This window comes from Bidens hawaiensis, unplaced genomic scaffold, assembly GCF_021521415.1.
Source record: "Bidens hawaiensis isolate Kalapana, Puna unplaced genomic scaffold, B.hawaiensis_p1.1 tig00044370_1, whole genome shotgun sequence".
Classification (NCBI taxonomy): domain Eukaryota; kingdom Viridiplantae; phylum Streptophyta; class Magnoliopsida; order Asterales; family Asteraceae; genus Bidens; species Bidens hawaiensis.
Window position 1 is genome coordinate 46599 of NW_027497890.1, and position 21599 is coordinate 68197.

A 21599-nucleotide genomic window follows, 5' to 3' on the forward strand; every position below is an offset into this window, starting at 1 on the left:
TATGTCGTCGAGATAGGGTCCAAAAGTGAAAAAAGTTTGACCAACCCTATATCGACGAAATGTCCTCGAGAAAAAGCTGGTAATAATGACGAATTTTGTCCTCAATATAGCCTTGGTCGCTATAGGGTTAATTTCTTGTAGTGAGCCTATAGAGATATTATACTAATTAGAAAATGGCTCAAACCATTCAATTAAGTATAGGGTATAAACTGAATTAATAATCAACAAAACCATCAACTATATGAATATGCAAAACATCGATGGTTTTTAATGGAAGTTGACACTAGCTTGGTAAGTCAATCCTAAGTTCCAATTAGCCGGTGCCACATTGTAAGCCGTAATGGTCTGTTTAGTGGTGTACGAAGTTAGCCTGAAGGAGAGAGCTTGACCCTGAAGTGTCGCAAAAGCTTGGTACGACGCACCCCAGTTATGGCTCATGTTGATCCAGTTGGTCTTGGTCCCTTTAACCCACATCTCATGGATGTCACCAGCACCAGCAACATTCATCACATACACCAACAACCAGTATCCATTTCCTTGAAAAGAAAATCGAATCCCGCCTTTCCTAATCTCATTGCATGGAACCCTAATTAAAACACCCACAAATTAACATCAATTTTACCTACGATACATGACAGGGACAATGCCAGCTTTCCATTGAGCTATTTTCATGAATGCGGGCTTGGACATGTCGAAATGGGTTCTAGGAGGGTTGCACCACCCGCCATTATTTGAGTCCTCTGACCAATTAGGTGGGCATAGGTTGGTGGCAGTCACGGTTGCGTAACCAGTGTAGCACCATGGAGACTGGACACACCGTATTTGGTAACACTGGCCACATGCATATCCATCACTAAAGATAGTCGTGCTCAATGCAGCTGTATCGATTCCATATCCATTGGTGATCAAGTTTCCGTATCCACAAGCACCTCCTGAAACATAAAAGAATGTTATTTACACTCCAAATTGTTAGTAGAGTTTATTATCTATATTATTATTTGGTTTATGATCAGTAAGCTATAATATATACATGCATTACATACCCATGGTGGCAGATGCAGACTCGTCACCATAAAACGTGGCGTGTGCTAGGGTCCATGGGCTCGGAACATATCCATGGTACACGGCTCCTGTTGGATTTACGAACCAGGAGATTAATATGAGTGTGACAATGCTAAAGAAGCAGCAGAAGCTCCATGAGTGATAAAATGAAGCCATTTATTTTGATTTCTAAATATGCTAGAGAAATTAGTAGCTAGAACCTATATGCTTAATTATGGACTTCAATTTAACATTAATAGCCATTTATAGTACTCAAAAACTAGCCAGATCTTTCAGGAAGTGGGTGACTTTTGTGACCCTCACGAAGGTTGACATTTGTAAGTCAACCGTTTGCTTATAATTTTTTATGATGGATTTGGTTCAAGGCGGAGATTCGAGTTCACCATAACATAATCTAGAACTGGTAAACTTTAACAGAATAAAAATGGCATGATAAGAGAGAATAAGTGAATAACAAATATGTTTAATTACTATAGATATATAACTAAATAATCATAATACGGCGATATAAACTTGTTAATGAAATAAACTTGTGATGCACGGATATGCTGTTATTTTCGTATATTCACATCAACGGGCTATAGCACAACTAACATGGGAGGCCGTTAGAGGAAGTAAAGACTTGGACTAAGTGCTGTAAGTTTGAATTAGATCACAACTAGTATTGTCTGTAATCTCGGGCGTATGAAGTATATGGGGTCGCCTTTTGCGTTTTGTAATTTGGTTATCCCGAATAGCATGGGTTTTACTATTGTGGTACGCTGTTAAAGAAAATTTCATATGTTCACACTATAATATTGATCATTTGTAACTGTGGACGGCGTGTGTTTTTTTTTATAGATAAGAATATTATTAATTTAACGTGTAGAATCCAAATATAAGTGTTTAATATAAAATAAAAAGATTGTAGTTGTTGATAAAATTGAAATATGAGTTTTTGAGATAAGTATTGAACGTACGACTATACAATAATGTTCATGAACCAAATCCATGAAGTTGAAACGTGCGAGCAGGTTGTATGCTAATTTGTCTGGTCATACACGTGTCCCGACCATGATTATTATATAACTTTGAAGACATGATATATTAAAATTCATGCATGAAAGACAATATATTATATACATATTCCGTTGCACGTCTTGTTATATATTCTCTGCTAACTATGACGTACGTATCATCGGCTTATATTATACAGTATATCGTATTACTAAAATGATTTGTACCAACCAAACTATTAACATATGTATATTGAGAAATGAGAAAAATGTTATCATATATTTTTGGACTCACAAAGTGCTAAAAATGTAATTATTATTGAAGCAAATCAAAGAATCATTAGATCGAATAACTGGCAACTAAAAGCCAGTGATGAAGCTTGGATTAAAACAAGGGAGGACGAAAATATGTATAAAGAAAATTCATAAATGGAGGGAGGGGGGGGAGACTTAAAATTTTTGGGCGAAACAAACAAAGTTACACTACGTATAAATATATAATTTCCAAATAAAAATTGGTAAATTTACACTTGTGCGCAGAATAACGAAGGGGGCCAGGACCCCCTAGCCCTAAAGAACCTATTAAAAGAATTCAGGGTTTTCATATGTTCAACAACCATAATCAACGTGTAACCAAAAAACAACAACAACAACAATCATAATAATAATAATAATAATAAAATATGTCAATAGTTATCCTGACATTAAAACTCTAGATAAAATATTTACTAACAAACAAACTTAAAGATAAATAATAAATTAAATAATAGTAGCTAAAATAGACAATAAACTCGACTAACACCAACCAAAAGAGGTAATCACAACTAATGATGACTGGTTAATGGTAACAACCACCTATGGTATTTGGTATTGTACATAATATATAAGCTTTGATTTATTTTGCTTTTAACGATAATTTACGCACTTGCTATTCAGTTATCCGGGCTCCATGACATGTTGTGTATCTTTACAGTTCCATATTGTAATCACATCATAACAAATTGTCCATTTTACAAACATGAATCTGAAAGCAAAAGTATATGTATAATGTGGGATGTTATTACTTAAAGACTCTGCCTCGTATATGAACAGAGCATGCACCCAATGTAAAATATACATATCAACATACATAATCCATGCTCTCATTTTATGCACATGAATATACAATAAAAATGCAAATGCACGCTTATGTAGTACTGCCTAACAAACATGTAACCCCTATTTATGAATTAAAAAACTAAGTACATTTACACTGGCATCTTCCTTCAAACATAAAGCCACTCATGGTCTCCTGCATTTGTTTCACTTGTGTTGTAAACAATATATATAGAAAGGTTAAAGCATAAAAGTTATGGATGCAAACTTGCAGAAATTGAGTTTATACCCTTACTCAAGCTTCACTTCCTTCTGGCAATGTTATCAAACGGTCTTCTTGATCAAACACTAGTGCGGTTTGACAGCTGAAATTAGAGGATTGAACGTGACATTAATATTCAATAAATATATATATTTTATAAATAAAATTAGTTAAGTAGTTAAAACTCATCAAACTCACTTTGCGCATTTGACATTGTTGGTAGAACCACCACTGGAAATTGACAATATGGTTCCAAAGAATGAAGTATTCTCTGTCCCACAGTTACGACACTGGCCCTGAAAATAATAAAAATTGAGATATTAGTATAACACAAAGATTAGTGTTAATTTGAATTATCTATAAGGAATAACTTGAATACTTGTACCTTCAATATCAAGAAATCGTTGACAATGGCGTTGGTAATCGTAAAGGCTAACCATATTATGAATGGCAGAGCCGCAAACCAAGTGAAGATAAAACTAAATGGCTCTGGAAGCTGATAAAAGTAAAGAACTTAAGAAATATAACTTTAAATGCCAAGAAATCAAGATGAAACCACATTTACCTCCAAAAGGTATGTAATTTCAAATCCGGTAATGTCATCAAGAAAGAAGAATCTACCATACACAAACATATACTAAGAAATTAATATGGAAAGTTGACATAATTGTTAAAAAAATCAAATGTAACAAGCGATAATATGCATCATTTATAAACAATAAAAGTAGCATAATAAGTGAAGTGTCACTTACAATCCTACTGCAACAACAGCAGCTGGGACATTTAGGAGGAACATTTTAAGGTAATCAACAGTCAGGTCACTGTAAACCTACAATCAAATATATTTATCGGTAACAGATTATGCTGCAACTTACAACACTGCATACAACTAAGTTTTCATGAAAAATGTTTTAACAACATAGTTAGTTTAAATACTCAGATGGAGTGTTACATTATTAATAATTCATTTACTTAACTATAATATCCTTTTTGTGTTTTTTATATTTTAGGAATTTTACGTGCATACCTTTCTACTGCGAAGACTGCATCTTGGACCCTCAGCCACTATGTCACTTCCATCTTTCTGAAATAATGTATATTATTATTAGTTTCATAAGCATGAACAGCATAGTAATCATTTGCATACCTTTAATTGCTTTTTCAATTTGTCAAACTCTACATCACTCATTATCGGGTTACCGGATATGTACGCCATTGTAGCCTCTAAAAGCTTCTGCTCATCAGAGCCTGCAAAACATATAGCAAAGACGATATACGACATCATGTTATATGAAGAGTTCAATAGGTGACGCCGTGACAATAAACACATTTACTATGTATACATACTTAGCATAACAACACTGCTTCCTTCCCACATGAGTTCTTCCTTAAGATTATCGAATTCTTCGTTTGACATGATAGCTTTTCCTTCATAATAGAACGCCTGTAACGCTTGAAGAAATTGTTGTTCCATTTCTCCTAATGTTTTCTTCTTTTGTCTATCTAAGCTGCAATACGGCATTATGTTGCTATCAACAATTTCTTCTTCTCCTTCAACTTGACCTGAAAGAAACACAACACCGCAAAAATTTGCGTTGAAAACTTGAAATTGCCTACCGATCAGTAGTTGATCTAGAAGTTAGCAGACTCTTATATGGACCAACTAGATAAAAGAAAACATGACAAAAAGGCCCAAACTTATAAATAACATAACTTGGGCTACAAGTGGAACTACATTCAGAAAGGTGTCAACGAGCCAGATCATGTACCAAACGACTATAGGTGGTTTGGTCGGGCTGTCGGTTGTTTGGCTCGAAATCCACCAATTAGGGTTCCAATTTCATCTCTTATAATTTCCCTAAACTTTTAACAGTTTCAGTATTTTTGGATTAAACACATAAATCACTAATTGGCATAGCTTACGCGTGTATTTCGAAAACACCTTTTCTTTATATACTTGAAACTAACCTCACATACATGTTTTTATATCTTTTAATTGCATTAAATTTTTAAATGTAACAGTATTTTACTAGTGTTAAAAATAAGACAATAACAAAACCTGGTTGATCACTGGTGGCCTTTGGGGAAATAATAACCAATCTCCGTTGAATCGCAAACTCTCTACCGATCAACTTAATCGACTGAGCCTTAGAAGCAGCTGAGCGGTTAGAACCTGATAAACCAGCAGAGGGTCTTCGAATAGGAGCAGCGACAAAACGAGAAGAGGTCACTGCGAAACCCATTTTCGCGGGTGGCCGCAGAGCTGATACTGAGAATTGCAAAGTGAATTCATTTTGAGGTTCTTGTTTTGTGTAAGGAATTGAAGGATCAGACAAATTGAGAGATAAGGTAAGGTTTGAATATGTGGAGGGAAAGTTAGGTACTTGATTTTTTATTTTCTTTTGATCTGGAAATGCCATGTCAGCAGCTTAGTTGGTTCAGATTTATGACATAGAATTCGCCACGTCATCTTCCACATTGGTAAATGTTTTTGCATTTTTTAATATGATTTTCATTCTTTAATTTCTCAAAACTCTTCTCACGGAATTAATGTTTTAAAAATTAGTAATTTACTTGTATTGGATTGGGCTAAAATGGTATAACTTGTTGAACCGGGTTATACCGAAAGTTTCAACCGGTTGAATAATTTACCTTATAATTTCCTATACATGTAACTTTAATCCAAAAAATAACCCATAGGTAAATGATTCCATAACAAAAAAATAATCCAAAAGTTAATCCATATTAAAAAAGTAATGCAACAACACTCATTTTTTTTTAAAAAAAAATAGTCCTAAAGTTTACACGTTTGAATGTTAATTTTTAAAAGTAATTTTGAAAATATGGGTCGCAAATATCAAAAATTTCTCGGACATAAAACCGGTTTGTCGATAAAATGTATTTTAGACAAAAACCGCCGATACGATATTCTAGTAAATCGGCCAAAAATACCGGACTCAAAATACTGGTCTGTTGTGCGAAATCCTGTTTAATCGGCTCAACGGGCCGGTGTGAATCGGTTTTTGAAACACTGCATGAATAAAGAAGATAATTAATCGATAAAATATTCTTTAGTAAATTACATTTTCCGTCCTTTATATTTACCATAAATGAAATATTATGTCTTTTAACAAAGATAATTATAGAAAACGTCGTTTAGTTTAAAAGTGGTAATACAATAACCGACTTTAAAGATTTCATACGCGCCTCAAATTGATGAGTAACATTCTTAATAAACACGTATCTCTAGGTAAGAATTAAGAAAGATGTGTTGATTTCAAACGCAATACTCGTAGACAACATCCATATATAGATATAAAAGTGACAACCTTTATACAAATTAGAAAGATATTATAAGGGTGGTTAATGGTTACTATCTTATTAGTGAGGCATCATGACTTGTGAGAGTAAAATTGTCTACTTAGTGAAACGAGATGGGATAAATATTATTTTCTTAGTGAGATGTTGTAACAGTGTTTTAAAGAATTACGAAACACAACTTTAATTATTAAAAAACAAGCATGTAATTAGGTCAGCTGTATCCTATGAAAAAAGAATCCCGACTAACCCTTATGGATTTTAACTCAAACCACCTCCGACCTCTTGAGAACAGTTAATTGGTATGTAGTCTATGAGAGCAATAAATGTTCTTGTGATGTATATTTTCTCTCGCTAGCAAATATATGCGGTGTGATCATATATAAGTATATAACATTTGCAAAATCGTCCAATGATTTATTTTGATTTGCGTTTAAGATCCATATGTAACCACGACGTCACAAGATCATACATGTGTTTCATCTCAATCTGTAACTCCAAATTAGAACAAATACATTTTTTAAAACCGAAACTCATAACAGCAGCCATGTCTTCTGCTTATAGTTTTATAAACTTCAACCTTTTAAATTCCATTTCAAAACCAGGGGCGGACCTACGCTTTGTCGTAGGGGGTCAGGCGTCCTCTGTGAAAAAAAAATAAAAATTAGTGTTTTATTTAAGATAAAATCCCGATCGACCCCTATAAAATATTAATACCAACCCATGTGAGATAAAGAAAAGGGAGGAAAAAAAAAGGATTATTAGGTGAAAAAAAAAGGTTCCGGCAATAGTAATCGGAGAAATACAATGCTTGGAACTGGCTACACGTTTTGGAAAAGAAAGAAGATAAAGTTTCTCTCTCTTACTTACTATTATTTTTTATTAAACATTGGAAGAAGTGTCTACCCACATGTGGACTTAACCATCTCAATTTAAAAATGATGTTATAAAGCATAAAAACGTAAATTATGTATATTTTCTTTACTGGTTTGTTTAAATTATAACATGTCGAGATTCTACTTGCATTTGGTTTTTATATGTTTTGTTTTTTAATGTATCTTTTAATGTATAATGACTTTACTTACTAGATAGTTATAAGTTTTCATTTGTTTCATTTTAATTATTTTTATAAACAGATTACATTTCATCGATATTTGAATTTATACTTTTATGAATATAAACATGGTTTATTTGGAATTTAATTTAGTTTTATCTATTAATTATGCGACTAGACCCGACTCAAAACCGAAAAATTTTACTATATAGCGATAGACAACCAATACTCGAAAATTTCCGACCCCTGTGAAAAAAAATCCTAGATCCGTCACTGTTCAAAACCTACATTGAGCATCAAAATCTCATTTACTTTAGTTATAATTTGAACGAATATTAGATTTAAGAAAATAAAGTTATATATTATTAAACATATATTAACCACATAAAGATTCTCTTAACATGACAAAGATGGTTTAATGGTTTAACCGACAAACTATTTTTTTAAATTAAATCAACAATTAAAGTACTCTATGTGACAATTTATTGATTATTATTGTCACACCCCGACTTAGGGCCTAGGTGTGTGACCACAAGTTGGTACCTGTTTTGTAAATACATCAGAGTTGCGGGTTTTATTTCAGCGAAAGTCTTTAATAAAATATTATTTTATTGAAAACTTATTAAACTTTCGGGTTAAAATACCCGTTCAATGTTTCAATACATTTATTTGAAAAACATAACTCTTTTATAATATTTTTAAGTAAAATATCTGAGCCATCAGATAGCATCTAGTGACTATAACTCCAATCTTCTATTTCTTCTTGCTTTTATGTTTTAACCTTTCTTGTTTCCCTATAACATGGGTGAGAAAATACGTCAGCACAAAAGCTGGTGAATAACGCTGACTCTAAAATCTCTTTTCAATACATTTGTGAAACCAACAATAATACCTTTGCGACTACTCATTAGGCACACAACTAAATTGGGATAAAATTACCCTAAGTACCATGTACAATTAATTATATACACAATATCATTTCTCTGAAAAGTCCCGTAGACCTTCAGAGGCATGTTGATGATATGCATGGCCTCGGGGAAATGCCGAGTCACCATGTATGTTTGGATCCAGACACATGTATACTCTTAATCAGAGTGTCCGTTTCTTATTATTGTACACAAAGTTTTTAAGGATTCGTAAACCCTATGCAAACATTCAGACTCATTATAAAAGGTTTGGGGTGTATTCACCTTTTCTATTTATAATCAGTTTCTTTTACTAATTCCTGTTTTCTGATTCTTCTTCTTGTTTTGTTACCTCGGACCTATAGTACGAGAATAACATTTTGTATAAATAACTATATCATCAATCTAGCTTTAGACCTCTAGTCCGTTTTTGTATAGCGTTAACCTTGATAAAAACATTTGTTTATTCAAAACATTTGGACCTTTAGTCCCTTTGCTTGTTTATCATTACATACTATGTTTCTTCTTCAAGAAGAAACATTAACTTTAGACTATTTATTTATGAATATTTATATTTCTTAATAATAAAGAAATATTATTTAACTATAACCTTTGCTTAAGAAAAGTTATATAACTCTTAATCATAATCAAGGTTTGGCTATACTCCCGACTATGGTCTAAGCCATTTATAATGATAAAATAATAACTTAGGCAGAACCCCTTACCTCGCACGGGTATTCGGAGTTAGATATTCCTAAGTTTATACGGGCAGCACTTATACTCTGTATGCACGTTTATCGAGGCGTTCTTGATCAACCATTCTTGGCACGCAAATCGAGACGATGTTCAGATGTCGCTGGGTCGTGCACGCACTTCGAGACGGAATGTTGGGTTACTTTTTGGATGGCATGCACTTCGAGGAAACACCAAGTATTTGGCACGAATTACGATGTGATATTTTTCGGGTTGGTGGCACGCAAAACGGTGTTCAGCACGCAAACCGAGGTAGAGAGAGTGTATTTCTAGAGAGAGAGTGGCTGTGGGTGTGTGTGAGAATGAACCCGTAGCCACCCCTATTTATAGCAAATTTTGGATCCCATCGCGATGGGTCCTACTTCTCCAACTGTCGCGTACCGCGACAGCTTCTCTCGCCACGTGGCCTGACACGCTGCCACGTGGTCTTACACGTTCTGCCACGTGTCATGCCCTGCCGCCACGTGTCACTTGGATGTGACACGTGTATGATGCGTCATCACGGCCCATCGAGGTACGCGATGGCCGTTTTCTTGGACTCATCGCGTAGCGCGATGGGTCCTTGGATATTATTTTTCGTTTTTAGTCTCTAGTCTTTTGTAGCTTGTAACTTCTGGTCTAACTCTCGTCGATGCAAGCGTGCGAAGTGCAAAGTGCGCCACATTGCGCTCCGCTAGGACCACTTTGGTGCATGATATTCATAAAAAATATTACTATGGAAATTTTATTCCTTATAAAGTGTTTCCATTTTTTTACCACTTTCCATGTGGGATGAATTCCATCTTCCTTATTTATATCTTAGTGGAATGCTTCCACTTTCTTACATCTTCCAATGTGGGATGGAATTTCTTTCATGTAAGTAAACTTTAACTTAGGAAATATTTTTATTTCCTTATTTTTCTCATAATTCCTTATTTAATATTTTCTTATGACTTGTCTTACTATTCTTTTGATCCTTCAACTTTCCTAAGTTATTAAATTTAAATCAAAATTTTTGAGATGTTATAATTATATAGGAAGATATTTGAGGAAAAATAAATAAATAAAACATGCGAGTAAGTATAACAGTAAGAATAAGTATGAACATAATCCAAAGTATGATATAATCACATTTTAATACAAAAACTTTATGACTCATATCAAATATATAATGTGTTTATAAATCAATTTTAAAATGGGTACTTTATAAAAGGTATTATTCAATACGTCATTCTAAAAGCTGATTATATGCATTTAATTAAGACAGAATTACAAATTTTGTCCTTTAAAAAAAGCCAAATTACGGTTCGTGTCCTTTGTTAAGTTTCCTTGCAGGTTTAAACATTTTTTTCCTACACGTTATGTCCTTTACGCTAACTGGGTTAGAAAAACTCAATTAAGTATGACATGTGCCAGACATGTGATGGGCATAATTGTAATTTTAGTGTATCTTTAAATTAAAAAAAAAAGAAAATATATATAATCCCCTCCTTTCTCTCTTCTTTCTCTCTAAGCCACCACCATCACCATAAACTCCGGCCACCATAAATTCCGGCCACCGCAAACGATCCCTATCACCCGAACCCGGCCCATCCTTTTCCAAAACCCATATCCCTATCACCCGAACCCGACCCATCCTTTTCCAAAACCCGTATCCCTATCACCCGAACCCGACCCATCCTTTTCCAAAACCCTCCACCAAGATCTGCCCGAATCTCGCCGGAAAATCATTGGTGGTTCGAGATCTTCCCGAATCTCGCCGGAAACAACCACCACCACAGAGAGAGCAAAATAAATGGTGGGTTAGTGTTTCATTGTGACTGTGACTACTGGGTTTCTTGTTTCTTGGTTTCAGTATTATTATTATTATCATCATAATTTTGTGAAACCCTAACTCTATAGGCTACATTAACCATATTACTATCAACAGCAACCGCAGTCGTAACTGCAGCCGGTTTAAATCTAATTCCACAGCCAGGATTCAATCCTCCATAAACCGAATCAACATTCATCTTCATATTCATATTCAATTGATGATTAATAATCGAACTGCTTACATCGTTACCGGTATTGATGACGTCATCATCATCATTATTATTAGATCCAGATCCGGTACCGTTTTTCTCCATAGAATCCATAGCTTGAAAGAAGAACCACGTGGACAAAAACCGGCCAACGGAGAACGCAAGAGCACGTTGCTTCTCAGCACGGTACCGTTGCCGGAGCTTATCCATCTTATGGCGGCACTGCGCGGAGGTTTTCGGCGGCACGGCGCCGGGAAACAACCGGCCGAGGGGTTCGGCGACGGCGTCCCAATCGGCGGTGCGAGATTCGGCAGATCTCAGTGGAGGGTTTCGGAAAAGGATGGGTCGGGTTCGGGTGATAGGGATACGGGTTTTGGAAAAGGATGGGTCGGGTTCGGGTGATAGGGATACGGGCTTTGGAAAAGGATGGGTCGGGTTCGGGTGATAGGGATCGTTTGCGGTGGCCGGAATTTATGGTGGCCGGAGTTTATGGTGATGGTGGTGGCTTAGAGAGAAAGAAGAGAGAAAGGAGGGGATTATATATACATATATATATTTTTTTAATTTAAATATACACTAAAATTACAATTATGCCCATCACATTTCTGGCACATGTCATACTTGACTGAGTTTTTCTAACCCAGTTAGCGTAAAGGACATAACGTGTAGGAAAAAAATGTTTAAAGTACACCGCCTGCAAGGAAACTTAACAAAGGACACGAACCTTAATTTGGCTTTTTTTAAAAGACAAAATTTGTAATTCTGTCTTTAATTAATATATAGTATTTGCATATGTCGAAAAGCAGAAGAAAAGAAAAGGAAAGTGTGAAGTGTGAACATATATCATCACCCACAGAATAATAAACAAATAAATATCGTACAGTAAAAGGCAATTAAAAGGAAAATTCTTTATTGAAGAAATTGTAAAACTTGAAAACATAATAATTGTGGATGGATTACGAGAAATTTGCACATGTTGAGGAATACAATTGTTTTTGGGTAAAAAAATTAGTATATATATATATATATATATATATATATATATATTCTTTTTTCCAAAAATAACTCAATATACTTATATCATAAAGTTAGGTGACTTGTATTCGACTTATTCACTTGCCGGTACATAAACTTCCATACTAGTGGTGCTTATCGAAAATGATGATTCAGCGTCATTAAATGTTAGATAAGTATAAACGTTTAAAAGCTAGTATTTGATGCCATATACACATAAAAATAATTTGCAAGTATCACGTAACGTAAATGTTGAAAATATGCATATTAATTTGCATTTAATGTGAAAAATACTGATATTATTCCTTTTGCAAGACAAGTGAAATCAACCCCTACTTTTTCACGAAATGCAATTTATGCTTATATAAAAAACCGTAACAAAACGACTTTAAAGTTGTAAAATGTTTTGTCAAGTGAACAAAACATCTGAAATCACATGATAAGTATGATGGAAAAGTCATAGATTTTGAAACATGTGGGGCCGTTAAGTAAATGAGTCGTTGACGTTGACCAATATCTTGTATTTCCATCTATACCCGTGTTACTATCTTCCAAATTTCCAATGGTCATTTTAAAATTTTACTCTTTTTTTTTTTTTTGCTTTTTTTATTAAACGGCATAGAACTCTAGTTGAGTTTTTTACCAAAATAAGATGGAGGGAAAATTATTTATCAAAATAGGTGAATTTAAAACTATTTATTAAAATAGATGATTTCTTGAAAACTTGTATTTCTCCCTTCTTGTCTTAATGGTTATTGGATAGAAAAAGATTTAAATTGTTCTTAAAATATAATAGCTGACAAAGGTCTAAAATAAAATAAATTAAACACATTTTGTTACATCATGAAGTTTTATATAAAAAAAGAAGAAATCGTTGATTCTTTTTTCATTATAAAAGTATCTGTGAAAAAAAATATTCTAACATAAATGTTTGTTGTCTTTATATATATTTTTTTAGTTGCTTTATAAACGTTTTTGTTATTCATTTAATATTTAACTACGATAATAGATTTTTTTTACCTTTTAATATATTCCCTTTTAATCATGTATTCCCAATATAATTCTTTTTTAGAACAACATTTCCAAAATAAATAGCAAAATATAGACGACGAGAATTAGGTTGGTATTGCTTTGGATTGTTATGCTATTGACACTTACTATTACGATGGAAAGAGAAACCAAAAAAATAAAGTCTTGATATGACTGAAAAGTTATCTACACGGGTTTTATATCGATCGAAAAACCCATAAAATCAAATACGGGAACTGTTGTTGTTCGGTCGAAGTCGATTTGATTCGTATAGTAGGGGACGTCTTAATAGTTTACGATAAAAAATGTGCAAAATCAACACATTTTAAAATTAATAACAAACCCTTTATTTAAACTATTCAAATATTTTTTATTGATGTTATAGTTTCTTACATGCAAAATACAATTAGTTCAAAATATTTATATTAATGTTATAAAATTTTGAATGAAATCAACATTGAACAATAGTAATTGACTCAAAAATTCAGTTTACGGAATACATTATTAAAAAAGATTATTTTTAAAAATGGCTTATTTTGATAAGAAAACAAAATGTCTTTATTTTATTATAAAACTTTTTCTTATTTCTTTTAAATTTAAATCTATTTCTATCCAATAACTCATTAAATTAGGAGGGAGAAATACAAGTTTTCAAGAAATCACATATTTTGGTAAATAGTTTTAAATTCACCTATTTTGATAAATAGTTTTTTCTCTCATCCTATTTTGGTAAAAAAACTCAACGAGTTTATAATATATCTCTAGAACTCATGTTACGTTTAATAAAATCTTGTGTCAAAATAATAAATGTACCAAGTATAACTCTTAAGCATATATGTATGTCAGTAACTTTTAGAGTTTTATTATACATAATTTAGAGTTTTAGACTTCAAAGTAACACTACGGGCATGTTTGACAAAGAGCTTTTAGGGGCTTTTAGGAGCTTTTAGCTACAAGCTTTTAAGAAAAAGCTCCTATTTAATAAAAAGTTTCATTTGGTTAGAGTAGCTTGAAGCTTTTAGGCTTGGAGAAAAAACTCCAAATTGAAACGCTCATGATAGTAGCGTTTAAACAAGCTACAAGCTTTTAGGGTTTCAAATTTTACAATTTTAGTACTTAAACTTTCATTACATTTTGTTAATTCATATAATAATTACATATTTAACCCATATTCAAAACCAACTATCCCTCTGACTTTTTAAAAGACCATAACATTTTAAACGTTAATAGTTTTTTTAAAAAAATTGAATCATAAAAACGAGCATAGTATCATATTGTTATACTTATTTAACTTTAAAAAATTAACATATTATGTGATTATTGGTTAGGATCGGTAACAAGTCGAGTCAGACAAGCCCCATGCATGTGTACGACCAAATTAAGGTCGGAACGAGTCGATGAAAAAGGGCTAATTCACTTCGATTCATGTTGGTACGGTTTTGAGTCGAAAGGGGTCAAGTCGGAATAGGTTTTGGATTAAAACAGTGCACCGCGTGAGCACCCAGCTAGTTTTATTAAAAGCTCCAGCTACTCTACCAAACACCTAAATATTTCTAAAAAGATACAGCTAACAACTACCAGCTACAGCTTCTAGCCATCAACTTCCAACTTCAGCTAAACTTTGTAGTGCATTACATCAATATAGTTATTTATTTGCTTTAATAAAGTTTTGATGTCAAGACATTATATCAACCACAGAATTAAATTATGTTGGCATTTAACTATTAATATTAACGTATTATATATACACAATTCTTTTTTATTTATAAGAAAATAATTACTCGAATTTAGTAACAACTTATATAACATTTAGCCTTGTCATATGGTAAAAACTTATACAGCTAGTGGTGTTTAAAAAAGTCGGCTCCTAAATGGTAAACCGGTTTATAAACATACCTCAAAAACCGCTTTGAGAAAATCGGCTTTCAAACTAACCTAACCCAACCCAAAATCAAAGGTTTGCATATCAAACTGATTTGGACCCGTTAACTGATTTGTACATATCTAGTTGTAACTATATATTTAGTCGTTATTTGCAATATTAACATTTTTAATTAAACAGTTGAGTTTAGTGAGTTTACAATTCTCAAATTAAACATTCAATTTGGACTCACTCACTTAAACATTCAGTTTTCAGTTTGGACTCACTCACTTAAATATTCAGTTTTAACCGATTTAGCGAGTTTACAATTCTCAAATTAATTATTTAGCTTAAATCTAATCGTTAAAAACATTAGTACTTATATTTGTTGAAGAGCTTTTTAAAGTTGCTACTAAACGTACCACACTCACCTTCATTTTTACTAAACATATCTCATCCCTTGAGTTTTGCATTAATACAGTTTAACCTTTCTGTTTTTCCTTTACCATTTTGTTATCTTTTGTTATTATTATTATTATTATTTTAAAAAAGGTGTTTTTTATTCTTTAAAGAGTTTCATTTCTTTTTTTTTTTCATATTATAAAATCTTCTTTTTGTGTTTTAATAGTTTTTAGAGATAGCTTACATTTTTTTTTATTTTTTTTAAAGTGCATTGTTTTTAATCAATAAAAGAAATTAAACAACATCGACTTGATCATAAACAAGTTATTTCTTTTCTTATACGTCCGAACCTAACAACATATATTCAAAGGAATTTTTTTGTCGGACGGGAGACATATAATAAGATAAAAGTACACAAGTTGATCTATCGTTTTTATATAGAGATTATATCATTATTTCTTTAAATATATTTATAATGATAATAAATATTATTATTATTATAAAGAATAATAAACAATAAAAGAGATAAAAATAAAAAAACTTTGCAAAATATAATTAATATTATTATTATGATAAACTTTACAAAAAATACTGAAGAGTAATAATATGTTAAATAAAATTACTAAAAGTATTGAAAACAAGAAAAAAGGGTATGACAAATACAAGAAAAGGATACATTTAACCTTACCCTTTTTTTAATCAAAACTTTATTAATTAATAATCGATAATAACAAATTAGAAAGAGATTGCTAGAATATTCACAGGACACGTGAAGGTTGAAAAGGGTACTTCCGTCATTTACTAATTCCCGCGTCAAAGTATTTGCATATTTTCGAGGTAGATATATATAATATGATATCAATCAAACCAAAACCAAAGCAGGTTTGTAAACAGGGGCGGACCCACATAGGTCCGATCGGGGTCCCGGGACACCGATGTTTTTTAAAAATTACTTAAAGACGGTATATTAAATTTTGTAAGGACCCCATAAAAATTAATACTTGGAACCCATACTATTAGGATTGAACTGGTACAGTAGAAAGTCCCTTGTTTTACTTATGAGAGGTTGTAGGTTCAAGCCCCATCATACTCCTTTTTTGTTGTTTTTTTAATATCCTAGTCTTAGTTATTCAATTAGGGTATTTGTGCTTTTTGTTAGTTTCTCTCATATAGTCATTATCACCATGCAACATATATAATGTTAACATGGATTTTGCATATTCTTTTATTATTTACCTTGTGTATGTATATTATAATTAATCATTTATTTGTGTTAGAGTTATTTTTTCATGTTTTGGTCAATTATGTAAGACCATATATATAGATTACGTTCATGTTTTTCGGGTATGAATTAAAAGTGTATGTTTCATCTAGTTTGTAATTTAGATTCTTTCTACTTACTCGTTTCCAATGACACCATAGTTCCGTGTTTTATTATGTTCCTCGCCTCGACATACGCTCTCAGCGGCAAAATCATGCTCACATCAATCATCTGCCTCTTTTTCGTCGTTGTTTTCTTGGTCTTACTCTCCACCTCTACTCTCGCTGGTATTATTATTATTATTATTGTTTATCAGCATGAGCTCACGTGCTTATCTTAGGTTTTTAGGGTTTTTTTTATAAAAATCCCCAAAATATCAATTTTTATTTCAAAGTTCAACAAAATGTTCATTTAACCAAAAAGATTTATCAAATGTCCATCTTTAATCCGTCGGGTCCAAGTATCCAAAACGTTTTAAATATGCCAAATGCTGCAGGGACAAACCATAGTGAGGGTCCAGTTTTTTTTTTCTTTTTCGCAGCAGCATAAATTAACCATTTGTGCCCGAAAATTTGTATGCGTATGTTTTCGGTCGAATAATTTGAGCCCCCTCGTTTATGAATTTTTTCATACAACTTAAGCTCGTACCCCGACGTTTTCGTTCAAGCTTCGCCACTGGATAGTGATGTACCCTTACAACAAGTGGCCGCGTATAAAAAATAATTGTGTGGTACAGATTTTTTTTAAAGTTGCGACAAACCTTTTGTGAGCTTGGACAGAATTTTTGGAGTTCATAGGGAATTTTGTGCGAGTGTTCACGTATTTTTTGTTAGTTTCAGCGTAATTTAGGTGAGTTACCAATGAAATTTTTGTGACTTCCATTGTTTTAAAAGCAGGTTTAAACCTGCCGGTTGAACCGGTTAAATCGGATTTCGCACAGTAGGTCGATATTTTTGACCGGTTTGCTAGAACATCGTACCAGCGGTTTTTGTCTAAAATACTGATTTTTACCAGTAAACCGGTTTTAATCCCGGGAAATTTTTGATATTTGCGGCCCATATTTTTTCAAAATTACTTTTAACCCAACAATTAACATTCAAAAGTGTAAACTTTAGAACTATTTTTTAAAATTGAGTGATTTTGTATTATTTTTTTTAATATGGATTAACTTTTGGATTATTTTTTGTTATAAGAATCATTTAGTTTTGGGTTATTTTTGGATTGTAGTAACATTTATAGAAAATTATAAAATAAACTATTCAACCGGCTGAACCTCCTGGTATAACCCGGTTCAACCGGTTGTACCACTTTTTAGTCTAATCCGGTACAAGTAAAATACCGGTTTTTAAAACATTGGTGACTTCAAACGGAATATTTGTGAGCTTCAACGGAAATTTTTATTACAACCTTATTTACCTGGCATGTGGCTTTTTATAGTAGGTTGGCAATGTTGGAGAAAACAAATTGGATTTAGAACTCTAAAAATCTAAAAATATTGGCTGTTTGGTTCATTCAGATCTGAATGAGTCAGGTCTGAATGAACCTCTGTCCCATTCAGCAGCAAGAACAAGTCTGAATGATTCAGACCTAATTTTAGCCTTTCAGATGTTTTTCTATTTGGAATCAAACAGTCTGAAGTCTGAATGAATCAGATGTTTACATCTAATGGTTCCATTAAGATGTAAACACACATCCCATTGTTTGGCAATGCCTTCGTACAAGATTTTTAAAAGTCGGGTTTGACGGATTTGTGATAGACATGACATTTAAGGAAATTTTTAGTTAAATCATCATTGTCTTGACATCTAGTACGGAAATGAACATTTTGGGGGTTTTCTATTTTTTTTTTTTTAATGTATTCTCTATATATTGTAATCGTTATTGATTGAATTAACCAATGCTAATGCTAATAGGTATTTCCAACGCCTCCACCCTCATAACAACACTCGTCGTCCCACCCGCTCCACCCGTGTTGTCTACTACGTCGACAACAATAGACCATTAGCTTCCCCGAGAGGCGGGCTCCACGCTTCAGTCATAAAGTCGCTCCCGTTATATATCTATTCGTCGGAATCCAATGCGAGTATCCCTGAATGCGCTGTGTGCTTATCGGAATTTGAGGACGGTGAGACGGGTCGTGTTTTACCGAATTGCAAACATAAGTTTCACACTGGATGCATAGACATGTGGTTTTTTAGTAATTCAACGTGCCCGCTTTGTCGGTTGCCGGTTGAACCGGAAATACCAAATATAAATGAACCCGGTTCAAGTGTTAGCTCCCCCGAAACGACGTCAGCTGGGGATAGGAGGAAATTACGAGTTAATGTTAGGATTGATGTACCGAGTAGGAGCGAGTCGGTGGTGGACAATGAGTTTAGGTCACCGGGAAGCCGGTTATTGTCGTTGAAGATGATAACATGAACAGAAAATCGCCAATGGTGTCGCCGTCATCTGGCGTTGGACCAAGTTGTGTGTTGGATAGCGAGAATCAGAGAGAAGAGTCGGATCAAGAGTCAAGTAAGTCGAGAACCTGAGCACAATAGAGCAGATAATTGGTTTAAATATATTAAAAGTAACATAAGAAAAATAAATAACAGAAGGAAGGAAAAACCGTTGGATAAAATTACGAAAATGGACATCTTGGTGGCTATCGTTATGATATGTTAAGATAGATACAACCGATAGATTCGACACGTGGCGTTATCTCAGAAGTCAAAAGGATAATAGCGACGGGTCTTTAGAAGTATCAAGCCGCCTTGTGTTTATGAAACACATTTTTTTAGAAGATACATGAATACATGATACATCAATCAATATCAGAAAATTTATTTATAATCTATATTATATTAATGCAGCTATGTTCGGTTAGTATTGTACATTTGGTTAGTTGTAATACAAAATATATGCGGTATGCATATACTGATATACCTTATCTCTATCATGACATTATAGTTCCACCTGATTCGTAACTTTTATGTTAACCGAATTAAATGAACTTTACAATTAACCAATAATTCAACTAAGTCATAACCGATTAACTAAATATTGTGGTTTAGTTTCGGTTTTGGTATTTGAAGTAACCGAAGTTACTGAACCGAACTAAACCAAACCAGACTGATTATACATATTCTTGTTCAGAAAGTGTACCAAGGTGGTTTCTATCTAAATAATGATTGATGGAGTGAAAGAATGTTATGAAAAGTACTAGTTCTTTTTAGATTTGAATGAAAAGAGTTAGAATTGGTAAGTCATGGGCTGTTGGGCTTTTAATTGATATGGATCGGTTTTATTTTTTTTATTATTACTCAATATTATCTCTACTAGTCATGGGCTGTTGGGCTTTAAATTCATTAGGTTTTAATTCATCACCTTACATTCTTACAAAGTTACAAGTTACAATTCTCTATCTATGATTCTATTCTCAATGCATGCATCTTGTCTCTAGAAAATTGGCTATAGATAATACACTAGACTATTATGCATTGTTCTTTATTTATTTTCAAGCATGTTGAACTTCTGTATAGAGTTTATAAATTAGATTGCATATTATATGAGTGTCTAATTCCCAATTTGTCGCAAGGTCTGTTTGGATTCTTTTGGTGACCATGCGGTGCATTGCAAAGAATTGCCTGGCTTTAAATACAGACATGATCTGGTTAGGGATGTTCTGTGTGATGTTCTTAAACGGCCAGGAATTTCTGCTAAAAAGGAGGCCCCTGTTAACTTTCTCACGGATCCTCTTGAAGGGAGGTTTACTTTACGACCAGCTGATATTCTAGTGTTCGGGTGGGCAGGGAGGAAACACGCCTGTGTGGATCTTACAGGAGTGTCTCCTCTTGTTGGGCTCAGGGACCGTGGGTTTGTTGTGGGTCAGGCTGCGTTGAAGGCTGAATCGGGCAAAGTTGTTAAACACGCGAAAGCTTGTTTAGATAATCAACATGTCTTTCTACCATTTGCCTTTGATACATTTGGTTTTCTGGCTCCAGAGGCTGTGAAATTTTTGAGTAGGGTTCAGCGCGTCGTACACGGAACCTCTTCAGCTTCTAGGTCCCAAAGCTTCGTTTTTAGCAGGATTGGCTTTGCTATTCAAAAGGGGGTTGCGGCGCAGCTTGTTGCCCGTTTGTCTGCCACTTTATTGTAATCGTTTTATAGTAAATTATATAAAACTTCGTTAGGACAAAAAAAAAATAAAAATTAATGAATAAATTTAATCTCTAACTTTAGTAATTTTCTCTATCATCAACTTTTAATATTTAACCCTTTAACTTTGTTAATTCACCACTCTAGTCCTTTAAACAAGATTAACACTTCACTATAAATCGCAGATGGGTATTAACGATTGTCCGGTTAACTTAAACCACAATTAAACAAAAATTTAAATAAAATGTAACTTTTAAGGAAATTTAAATTTCTTTTCATAGAATCTCTCATAACATGGGGCATGCTCCTCATGGAAGGGTCCTATGTGGCATCTCCATCATGCAAATGATTCATTTGAACAATGTGCTATCCCTCCTCTCCTTCACGTGTGACGGGGCCAGAATGAGGGTGGTCATGCTCGTATCCTTTGAAGGGTAGGTGGCTC

General features: G+C 33.3%; 2 protein-coding genes and 1 pseudogene across 4 annotated transcripts; 1 reads left to right on the forward strand and 2 right to left on the reverse strand.

Annotated features, from left to right (window-relative positions):
* Positions 1-230: 230 nt before the first annotated feature.
* LOC143594953 (expansin-A7-like) lies at positions 231-1244 on the reverse strand. Its single transcript, XM_077074127.1, has 3 exons — positions 1044-1244; positions 623-932; positions 231-586 (listed from the first exon to the last, which is right to left on the reverse strand). The coding sequence occupies exons 1-3, from the start codon at positions 1216-1218 to the stop codon at positions 268-270; spliced, it is 804 nt and encodes a 267-aa protein (XP_076930242.1). The 5' UTR covers positions 1219-1244; the 3' UTR covers positions 231-267.
* Positions 1245-3098: 1854 nt separating this feature from the next.
* On the reverse strand, positions 3099-5695 carry LOC143594956 (PGR5-like protein 1A, chloroplastic). 2 transcript variants are annotated; one of them, XM_077074129.1, is made up of 10 exons: positions 5474-5695; positions 4762-4977; positions 4562-4662; positions 4442-4498; positions 4167-4243; positions 3980-4031; positions 3800-3910; positions 3613-3710; positions 3448-3517; positions 3099-3348 (listed from the first exon to the last, which is right to left on the reverse strand). In XM_077074129.1, the coding sequence occupies exons 1-9, from the start codon at positions 5655-5657 to the stop codon at positions 3448-3450; spliced, it is 966 nt and encodes a 321-aa protein (XP_076930244.1). In that variant the 5' UTR covers positions 5658-5695; the 3' UTR covers positions 3099-3348. The 2 variants fall into 2 exon arrangements, with proteins under 2 accessions (XP_076930244.1, XP_076930243.1); XM_077074128.1 differs by having other exon boundaries at positions 3442-3517.
* An 11494-nt stretch (positions 5696-17189) lies between these two features.
* Positions 17190-20119, forward strand: LOC143594949 (RING-H2 finger protein ATL2 pseudogene; annotated as a pseudogene). Its single transcript, XR_013146441.1, has 2 exons — positions 17190-17301; positions 18928-20119. The product of XR_013146441.1 is annotated as an RING-H2 finger protein ATL2 pseudogene (transcript).
* The last annotated feature ends 1480 nt before the right edge of the window (positions 20120-21599 follow it).

Coding starts and splice junctions, on each gene's coding strand:
- LOC143594953 (XM_077074127.1), bottom strand. CDS start 1,218: ATGGCTTCATTTTATCACTCATGGAGCTTCTGCTGCTTCTTTAGCATT. Junction 933..1,043: donor GTCTGCATCTGCCACCATGG/GTATGTAATGCA, acceptor TTTATGTTTCAG/GAGGTGCTTGTGGATACGGA. Junction 587..622: donor GTCCCTGTCATGTATCGTAG/GTAAAATTGATG, acceptor TGTTTTAATTAG/GGTTCCATGCAATGAGATTA.
- LOC143594956 (XM_077074129.1), bottom strand. CDS start 5,657: ATGGGTTTCGCAGTGACCTCTTCTCGTTTTGTCGCTGCTCCTATTCGA. Junction 4,032..4,166: donor GCTGTTGTTGCAGTAGGATT/GTAAGTGACACT, acceptor TGTGTATGGTAG/ATTCTTCTTTCTTGATGACA. Junction 3,911..3,979: donor AAATTACATACCTTTTGGAG/GTAAATGTGGTT, acceptor TACTTTTATCAG/CTTCCAGAGCCATTTAGTTT.